Here is a 13248-nt window from a genome sequence, read left to right as displayed (position 1 = left end):
CCCAACCCAGGGATCAAACCCAGGTCTCCTGCATTACAGGTGGATTCTTTACCGTCTGAGCCACTGAGAAAGGCCACTCTCCTAACCCTGGGCCCCTTTTCTCCTCTACCCAACGCCTCTCTGACCCACCCCCTCACCAGAGGAACAACTATTCTAATTTTTTCAGAAATACCCCAGACCTTCGTATTTACATATGAAACATACCCCCCAAATATACTGATTTGGAGGGGTGGGCACCTTTCTGTCTTGGGTGGTGGTTTGTCCAATCTTTCATACTGTATACTGGGCAGACAACAAGAAGCAAAACTACTGAGTCATAGGGGATATGTAATAAAAAAAATTTACTTGCTACCACTCAATTGCCCATGTTATATATAAAACATGATTCCAGAGGAATCATGTTTTAAATCAAATTTAAATCTTTCAAAATTGTGGGATAATCACTATTACTAAAGTAAAGGTGAGAACAGGCTAGGGACAGAAGGAACTAAAGACAGGGAGAACAGTAGGGAAGGCCCTGTAATAACCAAAAGTGCTGAATGATCAAGTAGAGGTTTGACTAGGATCAAGACAGTAGGAATAGATAGGGGTCAGGTCAGATGATCAGAATTTTAAAGTGTCTATTGGATTCAGTAATCAGATGGTCACTAGTGACCTAGGCCAAACAGCTGTGGCAGGCCTATAATGAGTGGTATGATATTTAGGCAGTTAAGGTCTCAAATACAGTTATTTTGTGTGGACACTGAGTAAACTCGAAATTTTTTAACTTAATATAGTTAAAATCCTATTTTTATAACAAAGAATTTGAGGGTAAAACAAAAGACATGAGAATCTAGGCTGTGCTTTGGATGCAATTCTCTATCACTACTAACCCTGGCTTCCCTGATAGCTCAGTTGGTAAAGAATCCGGCTGCAATGCAGGAGACCCCGGTTCAATTCCTGGGTTGGGAAGATCTGCTGGAGAAGGGATAGGCTATCCACTCCAGTATTCTGGCCTGGAGAATTCTATGGACTGTATAGGCCATGGGGTCGCAAAGAGTTGGACATGAGTCTGTCACTTCACTTCACTTCTTCAATAATCTTGGCTAGTGTTTTTCACTTTGACTTCCATCCTAATTATGAGACTGGAAGTACCAGACAGGCAATTAAGAATTGGCTTGCCTCTTTCGAAACGCACAGTTACCTTCTTACCTCTCCAGACCTACTCGTCTCTATCTTGACAACTGCTGGCACACTTCTTAGATACGCTTCTAGTGTAGGATAGCCCAACTCCTTGAAGGGGATCCAGTCTCCAGTTAGGGATCTGTACTCTCCTTGGAGCCGGGGTAACGCTATTCCATTCTTATGAGACTGAAGAACAGCCCGTAGCATTTTTGAAACCAGATCTGCTTCCAGCATCTTCACCTATGAGAACATGGTAAAAGGTTACTATAATGATGCATTAGGCTGTGAATTCAGATATATTTTCAGAGTTTTCACTTGTTTGTATATTTCATAAACTGCCACTGAATACTTTATGTGCTATTACAATACAGGGAAATAACTGTTATGGTAGAGAAAAGCATGGAATACTAGGAGAAAACAAGGGAAGTCAGAAAGGCATCAAGATTAGCCTGGGGAAAGGAAGATATCAGGGAATGTTTCCCAGATGAGAGGAGGTCTGATGGAGTTGTAAAGGACAAGGTGCAATCAGGCAGGCAAGGAAGAAAAGGATGTGTGGAGGTTGGGGTCAGGGATGGGGAATGGTATCAGCCCCAAGTAGAGGGAAGAGAAAATTCAAAAGGCACAGAGGTGAGAGAGAAGTACATGGTTGGTTCTGAGAACTCTAGGCAGTTGAGTGGTGGGACATGAATGAATAAAGACTCTAGGCTAAGGACTGAAAGATGGAAATGGGAGAAGTAAGAAGAAGCAGACCCAGAAGAGACTACTTATTATATTATGCTAGTATGTTTGCATTTTTGCCAAAATTAACGTGAGACCCTTGGAGGGATTTTAAATAGCAGAATAAAATGATAAACTCTGCATTTTAAGATTACTCTTTAGTATCAGGGAAAATAAATTAGAAGGAAAAAGATAAATAAGTCGTAAGAACTGAAGATATGGAAGATCTGAAAATAGGGCCTTGGAATACTGATACAAAAAATCAGTATCAGAGCTAATTAGGAAGTGGGATCAATAGGATTGATTAACTGTTTGAATTACAAGGGAAGCCTCCAAATTTCTAGCTTAGAAGCATGGTGGACAGTAATGGGAAGAGACAAGTTTGCAGGAGAGGAAGGGAGTGAAATCATTTTGTACATATGGAAGTTGGGATGCCTTTAGAGCAGCCATGTAGTTATATTCACTAGGAACTCAGGTTAGAAGCCTGAGCTCCTTATAGATTTGTTGGTCTTCAGCATATATGTGGTATTTGGTGTTCAAGGAGTCAAAAATAAGGTTAAGGATGGACTCCTGTGGAAGGCTGTCATTTAAGAGATGGGCAGAGAAGGCAGTATCCATAAAAGGCCTTGTGAGGGGGAAGTCCCAAGATGGCAGGGGAATAGGATGGGGAGACCACTTTCTACCCAAAAAATTCATCAAAAGATCACTTGAATGCTGAGCAACTTCCACGAAACAACTTCTGAACGCTGGTGGAGGACACCAGGCATCCAGAAAGGCAGCCCATTCTCTTTGAAAGGAGGTAGGACAAAATATAAAAAATAAAAAGAGAGACAAAAGAGTTAGGGACCAAGACCCATCCCGGGGAGGGAGTCATGAAGGAGAAGTTTCCAAACAGCAGGAAACCCTCTCACCAGCAGGTCTGTGGGGAGTTCTGGAATCTCAGTGGGCAACATAACTGGGAGGAAAAAAAAAACCAACCCACAAAATATGCACCTAACCACAACTCCCAGTGGAGAAGTAGCCCAGATGCTCATGTCCATGCTGGACAGGGAGGGATGGGCTGCATGCTTAGGGTAAGGCCAGGGCCTGAATGCCCTGAGGACAATCTGAGGGAGCTAACATGAGATAGCAACCCAAACTGTGGGATAGCCAGATAGAGAGAGGAAAAAAAAGAGAGAACTTTCCCGCGAAAGGCTCTAACCTAACCCACAGCCTGGGCTGCTCACAGAACAAAGGATTGAGCCGATACCAAAGGAGAGCTAGCTGGCTGCGTACAGGACCCTCCCCACTGCTAGAGGCAGAGAGGCAGGCGTGCGACATCCAGAGCCAGAAGGCAAGGGACAATCTCAGCCCCAGAGACCGGCATCCTCCACCAAACTGTGAGCAGGCTCCCAGTTGCTAACCACATCTTCCTGGGATCCTGGACGGTTGACAGCTGCCAGGAGGGTCACAGCCTGAGATCAGCTTCCCAGAGGAGACACATGGCACTCCTGAGACAATGCTCTCGTGGCTCACCCAGGAAACCGAGCGGCCAGGACCGGGGTGGTGATTAAGACACACGGCCCACCTGGGACAGTGCACTCACCAAACACCTGGTCGCCTGAGCTGCTCAGTCCTGGGAAGGGCACAAAATGCACGCCCAACCGAGTCTGTGCCCTTGCGGAGTACCCAAGAACCTGAATCTGAGCAGCTTACACCTGGGAAGTGCATGAAATGCAGGGCCCTTTTTGGACAGTACCCCTGCAGAGCAACCTGGAGCCTGAGCAGTGCAGACCCAGAAAGCACACGCCACCCTGAGCTGAGGCAAACCCAGTGTGGCCCATACACTGCAAGCACTCCGCACACGCACACCACTGATATTTGTTTGCAGTGTTCCTCCCTCGCCACAACACAATTAAACAAGTGAGCCTAAATAAGTGACCACCTTCACCCCCTTGTGTCAGGGTGGAAATTAGACACTGAAGAGACCTGCAAGCAGAGGAAGCCAAAATAAACAAAGAGGGAAAAGCTCTGGGAGTGACAGGTGCAACAGATTAAAACCCTGCAGTTAACACTAAGCACTGGAAGAGGCCTATAGATCTTGAGAAGTACAAGCTAGAACAAGAAACATCTGAAACTGAACTGACCCCACACTGCCCACAACAGCTCCAGAGAAATTCCTAGATATATTTTTATTATTATCATTTAAAATTTTTTTTATTTTTAAGTTCTTTATTACTCCTTTAATTTTCATTTTTATAACCTACTATCACCTTGCAAAAAAAGGCCCAATTTTTAAAGCAAATTTCACATATATATTTTTTATAATTTTTGTGGTTGATTTTGTTTTGTATTTTTAATATTGTATTTTTGAGAGTCTAACCTCTACTCTAGATTTTTAAACTTTGCTTTCTGGTATTTGTTATCAATTTTGTACCTTTAAGAATCTAATTTTCAGTATCCATTTTCACCTAGGGGTGTGATTACTGGCTTGACTGCTCTCTCCCCTTTTAACTCACCCTTTTCTCCCCCAGGTCACCTCTATCTCCTCCCTCCCCCTTCTCTTCTCTACTTAATTTTGTGAATCTCTCTGGGTGTTCCAGGCTGTGGACAACACTTAGGGAACTGCTGCTGCTGCTAAGTTGCTTCAGTCGTATCCGACTCTGTGTGACTCCATAGACAGCAGCCCACCAGGCTCCGCTGTCCCTAGGATTCTCCAGGCAAGAACACTGGAGTGGGTTGCCGTTTCCTTCTCCAATGCATGAAAGTGAAAAGTGAAAGTGAAGTCGCTCAGTCGTGTTCGACTCTTCGCGACCCCATGGACTGCAGCCACCAGGCTCCTCTGTCCATGGGATTTTCCATGCAAGAGTACTGGAGTGGGGTTGCCATTGCCTTCTCAAAAGGGGAGAGACCAATCTAGCCAGTACTGGCTAGATTGGTCTCTCCCCTTCTGACTCTCCTTCTTCTCCTCCTGGTTACTCTATCTCCCTCCTCCCTCTTCTCTTCTCCATGTAACTCTGTGAACCTCTCTGGGTGTCCCTCACTGTGGAGAATTTTTTCACCATTAACCTAGATGTTCTATCATCTGTGCTGTATGGATGGAGAAGTCTTGAGGCTCCTGTAAGAATAAGACTGAAAGCCAGAGGCAGGAGGCTTATGTCCAAAACTTGAGAACACTAGAGAACTCCTCATTCCAGAGAACATTAATAGACAAGAGCTCATCCAAAACCCTCCATACCTACACTGAAACCAAGCTCCACCCAAGAGCCAACAAGTTCCAGAGCAAGACATACCAGGCTAATTCTCCAGCAATCCAGGAACACAAGCCTGAGCATTAAAATACAGGCTGCCCAAAGCCATGCCAAACCCACAGACACTCCAAAACTCATTACTGGACACTTTATTGCACTCCAGAGACCAGAACAGAGATGCAAGCTACCCTAACCAGGAAACCTTGACAAGCCACTAGTACAACCCCACTCACAGGGAGCAAGCTCCATAATAAAGAGGAACCACAAACTTCCAGCCTACAGAAAGGCCACCCCAAACACAGCAATCTAAACAAAATGAAAAGGGAGAGAAATGTTCAGCAGGTAAGGGAACATGATAAATGCCCACCAAACCAAACCAAAGAGGAGGTAATAGGGAGTCTACCTGAAAAAGAATTCCGAATAATGATAGTAAAGATGATCCAAAATCTTGAAAAGAAAATGGAGTTACAGATAAATAGCCTGGAGACAAGGATTGAGAAGATACAAGAAATGTTTAACAAGGACCTAGGAGAAATAAAAAAGAGTCAATCAATGAATAATGCAATAACTGAGATCAAAAGTACTCTGGAGGGAACCAACAGTTGAATAACTGAGGCAGAAGACAGGATAAGTGAGGTGGAAGACAGAATGGTGGAAATGAATGAAGCAGAGAGGAAAAAAGAAAAAAGAATTAAAAGAAATGAGGACAACCTCAGAGAGCTCTGGAACAATGTTAAATGCCCTAACATTAGAATCATAGGAGTCCCAGAAGAAAAAGGCAAAAAGAAAAGGGCATGAGAAAATACTTGAGGAGAAAATAGTTGAAAACTTCCCTAAAATGGGGAAGGAAATAGCCACCCAAATCCAAGAAATCCAGAGAGTCCCAAACAGGATAAACCCAAGGTGAAACATCCCAAGACACATATTAATCAAATTAACAAAAATCAAACACAAAAAGCAAATATTAATAGCAGCAAGGGAAAAGCAACAAATAACACACAAGGGGATCTCCATAAGGATAACAGCTGATCTTTCAATAGAAACTCTTCAGGCCAGAAGGGAATGGCAGGACATACTTAAAGTGATGAAAGAGAAAAACCTACAACCCAGATTACTATATCCAGCAAGGATCTCATTCAAATATGAAGGAGAAATCAAAACCTTTACAGACAAGCAAAAGCTGAGTGAATTAAGCACCACCAAACCAGCTCTTCAACAAATGCTAAAGGATCTTCTCTAGACAGAAAACACAGAAAGGGTGTATAAATTCGAACCCAAAACAAAGTAAATGGCAATAGAATCATACTTATCAATAATTACATTAAATATAAATGGGTTGAATGCCCCAATCAAAAGACAAAGACTGGCTGAATGGATACAAAAACAAGACCCCTATATATGCTGTCTACAAGAGACCCACCTCAAACCAAGGGACACATATAGACTGAAAGTAAAGGGCTGGAAAAAGATATTTCATGCAAATAGAGACCAAAAGAAAGTAGGAGTAGCAATCCTCATATCAGATAAAACAGACTTTGAAATAAAGGCCGTGAAAAGAGACAAAGAAGGACGCTACATAATGATCAAAGGATCAATCCAAGAAGAAGATATAGCAATTATAAAAATATATGCACCCAACATAGGACAGCACAACATGTAAGGCAAATGCTAACAAGTATGAAAGGGGAAATTAACAGTAACGCAATAATAGTGGGAGATTTTAATACCCCACTCACACCTAAGGATAGATCAACCAAACAGAAAATTAGCAAGGAAACACAAACTTTAAATGATACAATGGACCAGTTAGACCTAATTGATATCTACAGGACATTTCACCTCAAAACAAGGAATTTCACCTTTTTCTCAAGTGCACACGGAACCTTCTCCAGGATAGATCACATTCTGGGCCATAATTCTAGCCTTGGTAAATTCAAAAAAATTGAAATCATTTGAAGCATCTTTTCTGATCACAATGTGGTAAGATTAGATATCAACTACAGCAAAAAAAAAAAAAAAAAACTATTAAAAATACAAATAAATGGAGGCTAAACAACACACTTCTGAATAACCAACAAATCACAGAAGAAATCAAAAAAGAAATCAAAATATGCATAGAAACAAATGAAAATGAAAACACAACAATCTAAAAACTATGGGATTCAGTAAAAGCAGTGCTAAGGGGAAGGTTCATAGCAATATAAGCTTACCTAAAGAACAAGAGAAAAATCAAATAAATAACCTAACTTTATACCTAAAGCAACTAGAAAAAGAAGAAACGAAGAATCCCTGGGTTAGTAGAAAGAAAGAAATCATAAAAATTAGGGCAGAAATAAATGAAAAAGAAACAAAGGAGACCATAGCAAAAATCAACAAAACTAAAAGCTGGTTCTTTGAGAAGATAAATAAAATAGACAAACCATTAGCCAGACTCATCAAGAAAAAAAGGAAAAAGAATCAAATCAACAAAATTAGAAATGAAACTGGAGAAATCAAAACAGACAACACAGAAATACAAAGGATCATAAGAGACTACTATCAGCAACTATATGACAATAAAATGGACAACTTGGAAGAAATAGACAAATTCTTAGAAGAGTATAATCTTCCAAAACTGAACCAGGAAGAAATAGAAAAATCTTAACAGACCCATCACAAGCATGGAAATCAAAACTGTAATCAAAAATCTTCCAACAGACAAAAGCCAGGGACCAGATGGCTTCACAGGTGAATTCCACCAAAAACCTAGAGTAGAGCTAACACCTATCCTACTCAAACTCTTCCTGAAAATTGCAGAGGAAGGTAAACTGCCAAACTCATTCTATGAGGCCACCATCACCTTAATACCAAAACCAGACAAAGATGCCACAAAAAAAGAAAACTACAGGCCAATATCACCGATGAACACAGATGCAAAAATCCTCAACAAAATTCTAGCAAACAGAATCCAACAACATATTAAAAGAATTATACATCATGACCAAGTGGGCTTTATACCAGGGATGCAAGGATTCTTCAGTATTCGCAAGTCAATCAATGTGATACACCACATTTACAAATTGAAAAGATAAAAACCATATGATTGTCTCAATAGATGCAGAGAAAGCCTTTGACAAAATTCAATATCCATTATGATAAAAAACCCTCCAGAAAGCAGGCATAGAAGGAACATACCTCAACATAATAAAAGCCATATATGATAAACCCACAGCAAACATTATCCTCAATGGTGAAAAATTGAAAGCATTTCCCCTCAAGTCAGGAACAAGGCAAGGGTGCCCACTCTCACCACTACTATTCAACATAGTTTTGGAAGTTTTAGCCACAGCAATCAGAGCAGAAAAAGAAATAAAAGGAATCCAGATTGGAAAAGTAAAACTCTCACTGTTTGCAGATGACATGGATCCTCTATATAGAAAACCCTAAAGACTCCACCAGAAAATTACTAGAGCTAATCAGTTAATATGGTGAAGTTGCAGGATATAAAATTAATACACAGAAAGCCCTTGCATACACTAACAATGAGAAAACAGGAAGAGAAATTAAGGAAACAATTCCATTCACCATTGCAATGAAAAGAATGAAATACTTAGAAATAAATCTACCTAAGGAAACAAAAGACCTCTATATAGAAAACTATAAAACGTTGATGAAAGAAATAAAAAATGACACAACTAGATGGAGAAATATACCGTGTTCATGGATCAGAAGAATCAGTATAGTGAAAATGAGTATACTACCCAAAGCAATCTATAGATTCAATGCAATCCCTATCAAGCTACCAACGGTGTTTTTCAGAGAACTACAACAAATAATTTCACAATTTGTATGGAAATACAAAAAACCTCGAATAGCCAAAGCAATCTTGAGAAAGAAGAATGGAACTGGAGGAATCAACCAGCCTGACTTCAGGCTATACTACAAAGCTACAGTCATCAAGAAAGTATGGTACTGGCACAAAGATAGAAATATAGATCAATGGAACAAAATAGAAAGCCCAGAGATAAATCCACGCACCTATGGAACCTTATCTTTGACAAAGGAGGCAAGAATATACAATGGAGAAAAGACAATCTCTTTAACAAGTGGTGCTGAGGAAACTGGTCAACCACTTGTAAAAGAATGAAACTAGAACACTTTCTAACACCATACACAAAAATAAACTCAAAATGGATTAAATCTAAACGTAAGACCAGAAACTATAACCAGAGGAAAACATAGGGAAAACACTGTCTGACATAAATCACAGCAGGATCCTCTATGACCCACCTCCCAAAGTAATGGAAATAAAAGCAAAAATAAACAAATGGGACCTAATTAAACTTAAAAGCTTTTGTACAACGAAGGAAACTATAAGCAAGGTGAAAAGACAGCCTTCAGAATTGGAGAAAATAATAGCAAATGAAGCAACTGACAAAGAATTCATCTCAAAAATATACAAGCAGCTCAACACCAGAAAAATAAATGACCCAATCAAAAAATGGACCAAAGAACTAAACAGAGATTTATCAAAAGAAAATATACAGATGGCTAACAAACACATGAAAAGATGCTCAACATTACTCATTATCAGAGAAATTCAAAATCAAAACTACAATGAGGTACCATCTCACACCAGTCAGAATGGCTGCTATCAAAAATTCTACAAACAATAAATTCTGGAGAGTGTGCAGAGAAAAGGGAACCCTCTTACACTGTTGGTGGGAATGCAACAGCTGCTATGGAGAACAGTGTGGAAATTCCTTTAAAAACTGGAAATAGAACTGCCATATGACCTAGCAATCCCACTTCTGGGCATACACACCAAGAAAACCAGAACTGAAAGACATACTGTACCCCAATGTTCATCACAGCACTGTTTACAATAGCTAGGACATGGAAGCAACCTAGATGTACACCAGCAGATGAATGGATAAGAAATCTGTGGTACATATACACAATGGAATATTACTCAGCTATTAAAAAGAATGCATGTGAATCAGTTCTAATGAGGTGGATGAAACTGGAGCTTATTATACAGAGTGAAGTAAGTCAGAAAGAAAAACACCAATACAGTATATTAATGCATATATATATGGAATTTAGAAAGATGGTAACGATGACCCTATATGCGAGACAGTAAAAGAGACACAGATATAAAGAACAGACTTTTGGACTCTGTGGGAGAAGGCGAGGGTGGGATGATTTGAGAGAATAGCACTGAAACATGTATATTAACATATGTGAAACAGATCACCAGTCCAAGTTCGATGCACGAAATAGCGCACTCAAAGCCGGTGCACTGGAACAACCCTGAAGGATGGGATGAGGAGGGAGGTGGGAGGGGGTTCAGGATGGGGGACACATGTACACCCATGACTGATTCATGTCAATGTATGGCAAGAACCACTATAATACTGTAAAGTAATGAACCTCCAATTAAAATAAATTAATTAATTAAAAAAATAAAAGGCCTTGGGAAAAAAAGAGAACAAATTATACTAAAAGAAAGTAAACAGAAGGAATTAATAAAGATGAGAGCAAAATCAACATTGACACATCAGTAATTAAATAGAAAAAAAGAGTAAAGAAAAAAAATCATAAAGTCAAAACTAGTTTTTGAAAATATCAATAAAGCTGATAAACTTCCAGGTAGATTAATCAAGGGGAAAAAAAGAGAAGACACAAATTACAAATAATATGATCGAAGAGGGGGCCATAAATGCAGATTAAAAAATAAACATTAAAAGAGAATATCATGAACAATTTATTATGCCAATAAATCTGGTAAATAAGATGAAACAGATGAATTTCACTGAAAACATAATTTCCAAAGTTGACTCAAAAAGAAACAGACAACCTTAATATCCTTATGTCTATTAGAGAATTTTAAATTTGTAGTTAGAAGCCTTCACAGAAGGAAAACTCAAACCCAGATGGCTTACTGGCAAATTCTAACAAACACTTTAGAAAGAATTAATACCACGTCTATACAAACTCTTCCAAAAAACAGAGAGGAATGGAACACTTCTGAACTCATATTATGAGGCCAACATTATACTGATACCAAAACCAAGGACATTACAAGAAAAGCACAGACAGATCAATATCCCTCATGAACAAAAGTATAAAAAATCATAACAAAATATTAATAAATCAAATACAAAAATATGTAAGAGAAATAAGACATCATGGTTAACTATTGTTTTACTCTAGGAATGCAAGGTTGGCTCAACATTTATAAGTCAATCAATGTAACTGACTATATCAACAGACTAAAGGCAAAAGGAGAAGGTGCACCAGAGGAAGAGGTGGTCAGATGGCATCACCAACTCAAATGACATGAATTTGAGAAAACTCCGGGAGACAGTGGAGGATAGAGGAGCCTGGCATGCTGTAGCCCATGAGGTCTCAAAAGATCAGACACCAGTTAGTGACTGGACAACAACAACAAAGGAGAAAAACCACAATATCAATAGATGAAGAAAAGACTTTTGATAAAATTCAAAATCATTTATGTAAATAACTCTCAGAAAATAAGAATAGACAGGAACCTCCTCAACCTGATAAAGAATACCTGTGAAAAACCTTCAGCTAACTCATACGTAATAGTGAAATGAATACTTTCTCCTTAAGAATGGGAACGAGGCAAGAATGTCCATTCTCTTCACTCCTGTTCATTACCACACTAGAGGTCCTAGCTGGTGTAGTCAAGCTGATTTCAACACTTGCCATAAAAGCATATTAGTTGAAATAGTGTGGTACTGACAAAAGAACAGTCACATCAGTGGAACAGAATGGACCCACACATAAATGGTCAACTGACTTGACAAAAGATAGCAAGGAAATTCAATGGAGAAAGTTCAATGAACAGTGCTAGAATACTACTCATCCACATACAAAAAAAATGAACCTCATACACAAAATTCAATCAAAATGAATCATTAAGTCCTAAATGACAAAGTTAATACTATAAAATTTCTAGAGAAAACAGGAATAAGTCGTCGTGACAGTGGGATAGGCAAAGAATTTTTAGAGCCATGAAGAAAAAAACTGACAAATCGGATCTCATTAAAATTTTAAGCTTCTGCCCTTCGAAAGCCCATTAAGAAAATGAAAAGACAAGCCACAAACTAAGAGAAAAGATTTTCATAACACACCTGGTAAAGGTCTCTTAACTAGCATATATAAACAATACACAAAAATTCAGTAATAAAAAAAACACAAAAATGTGCAAAACATCTGAACACATACTTCACAAGAGTACAGATACAGACAGCCAAAAACACTTTAAAAGATGCTCAACAGCATTACTCATTAGGAAAATGCAAATTAAATCCACAGTGAGGTATTACCATACATCCATTACAATAGCGTAAATTTTTAAAAAACTAACAATATGAAGTGCCGATGAGAATTCAGAACAATCTCATACATTTCTGGGGGGGTGGGCATGCAAAACAATACTTTGAAAAATAGTTCAGCAATTTCTTACAAAGTAAAGCATACACTTATCATATAATCAAGCAAACCCACTCTTAGGTCAAAACCTGTACTTCAATGTCATAGCAGCATTATTCATAATTATCCCAAACTTTAAACAATCCAATTGTCTATCAACAGGTGAAGAGATAAGTAAATATACATTGAGACAATGGAATAATACCCAGCAATAAAAAGAAGACTGCTGATACATAAAACCATATGAATGACACTCACAAGCATGCTAAGTGAAAAAAATCCAGATAAAAAGGCTATAATTGTATCATTATATTAATGTAACATTTTGGAAAAGACAAAATTACAGGCACAGAAAAATTTCATCAATGGTTGCCAAGGGCTTGGGGTTGCTAGGGCACAAGGCAATTTTGGCGGTGATGGAGATATTCTGTATCTTGACTGTGGTAATAGTTATACCAAGATAATGCTCAAAATCCTTCAAGCTAGGCTTCAACAGTATGAGAACCAAGAACTTCCAGATGTACAAGCTGGATTTAGAAAAGGCAGTGCAACAAGAGATCAAATTGCCAACATCCATCTCTTGGATCATAGAAAAAGCAAGAGAATCCAGACAAACATCCACTTCTGCTTCACTGACTACACTAAGGCCTTTGTGTGAATCACAACAAACTGTGGAAAACTCTTAAAGAAATGGGAC

At 39.0% G+C, this 13248-nt stretch overlaps 1 protein-coding gene across 7 annotated transcripts in view; it reads right to left on the bottom strand.

Annotated features, from left to right (window-relative positions):
• Positions 1-13248, bottom strand: part of TDRD7 (tudor domain containing 7) — a 98146-nt gene that overhangs the window by 73628 nt on the left and 11270 nt on the right. For all 7 annotated transcript variants that reach the window (XM_081511140.1, XM_081511170.1, XM_081511154.1 and 4 more), the window contains one exon: positions 1192-1404. In XM_081511140.1, the coding sequence (XP_081367266.1) occupies positions 1192-1398 (207 nt within the window). In that variant the 5' untranslated portion in view covers positions 1399-1404. The remainder of the gene's footprint in view (positions 1-1191; positions 1405-13248) is intronic.

Source organism: Giraffa tippelskirchi, chromosome 1 (assembly GCF_054371585.1).
Source record: "Giraffa tippelskirchi isolate mGirTip1 chromosome 1, T2T-mGirTip1v1.2.pri, whole genome shotgun sequence".
Taxonomy (NCBI): Eukaryota; Metazoa; Chordata; class Mammalia; order Artiodactyla; family Giraffidae; genus Giraffa; species Giraffa tippelskirchi.
The sequence above is the reverse complement of the archived record's forward strand: the minus strand, read 5'-3'. Positions and strand labels throughout refer to the sequence as shown.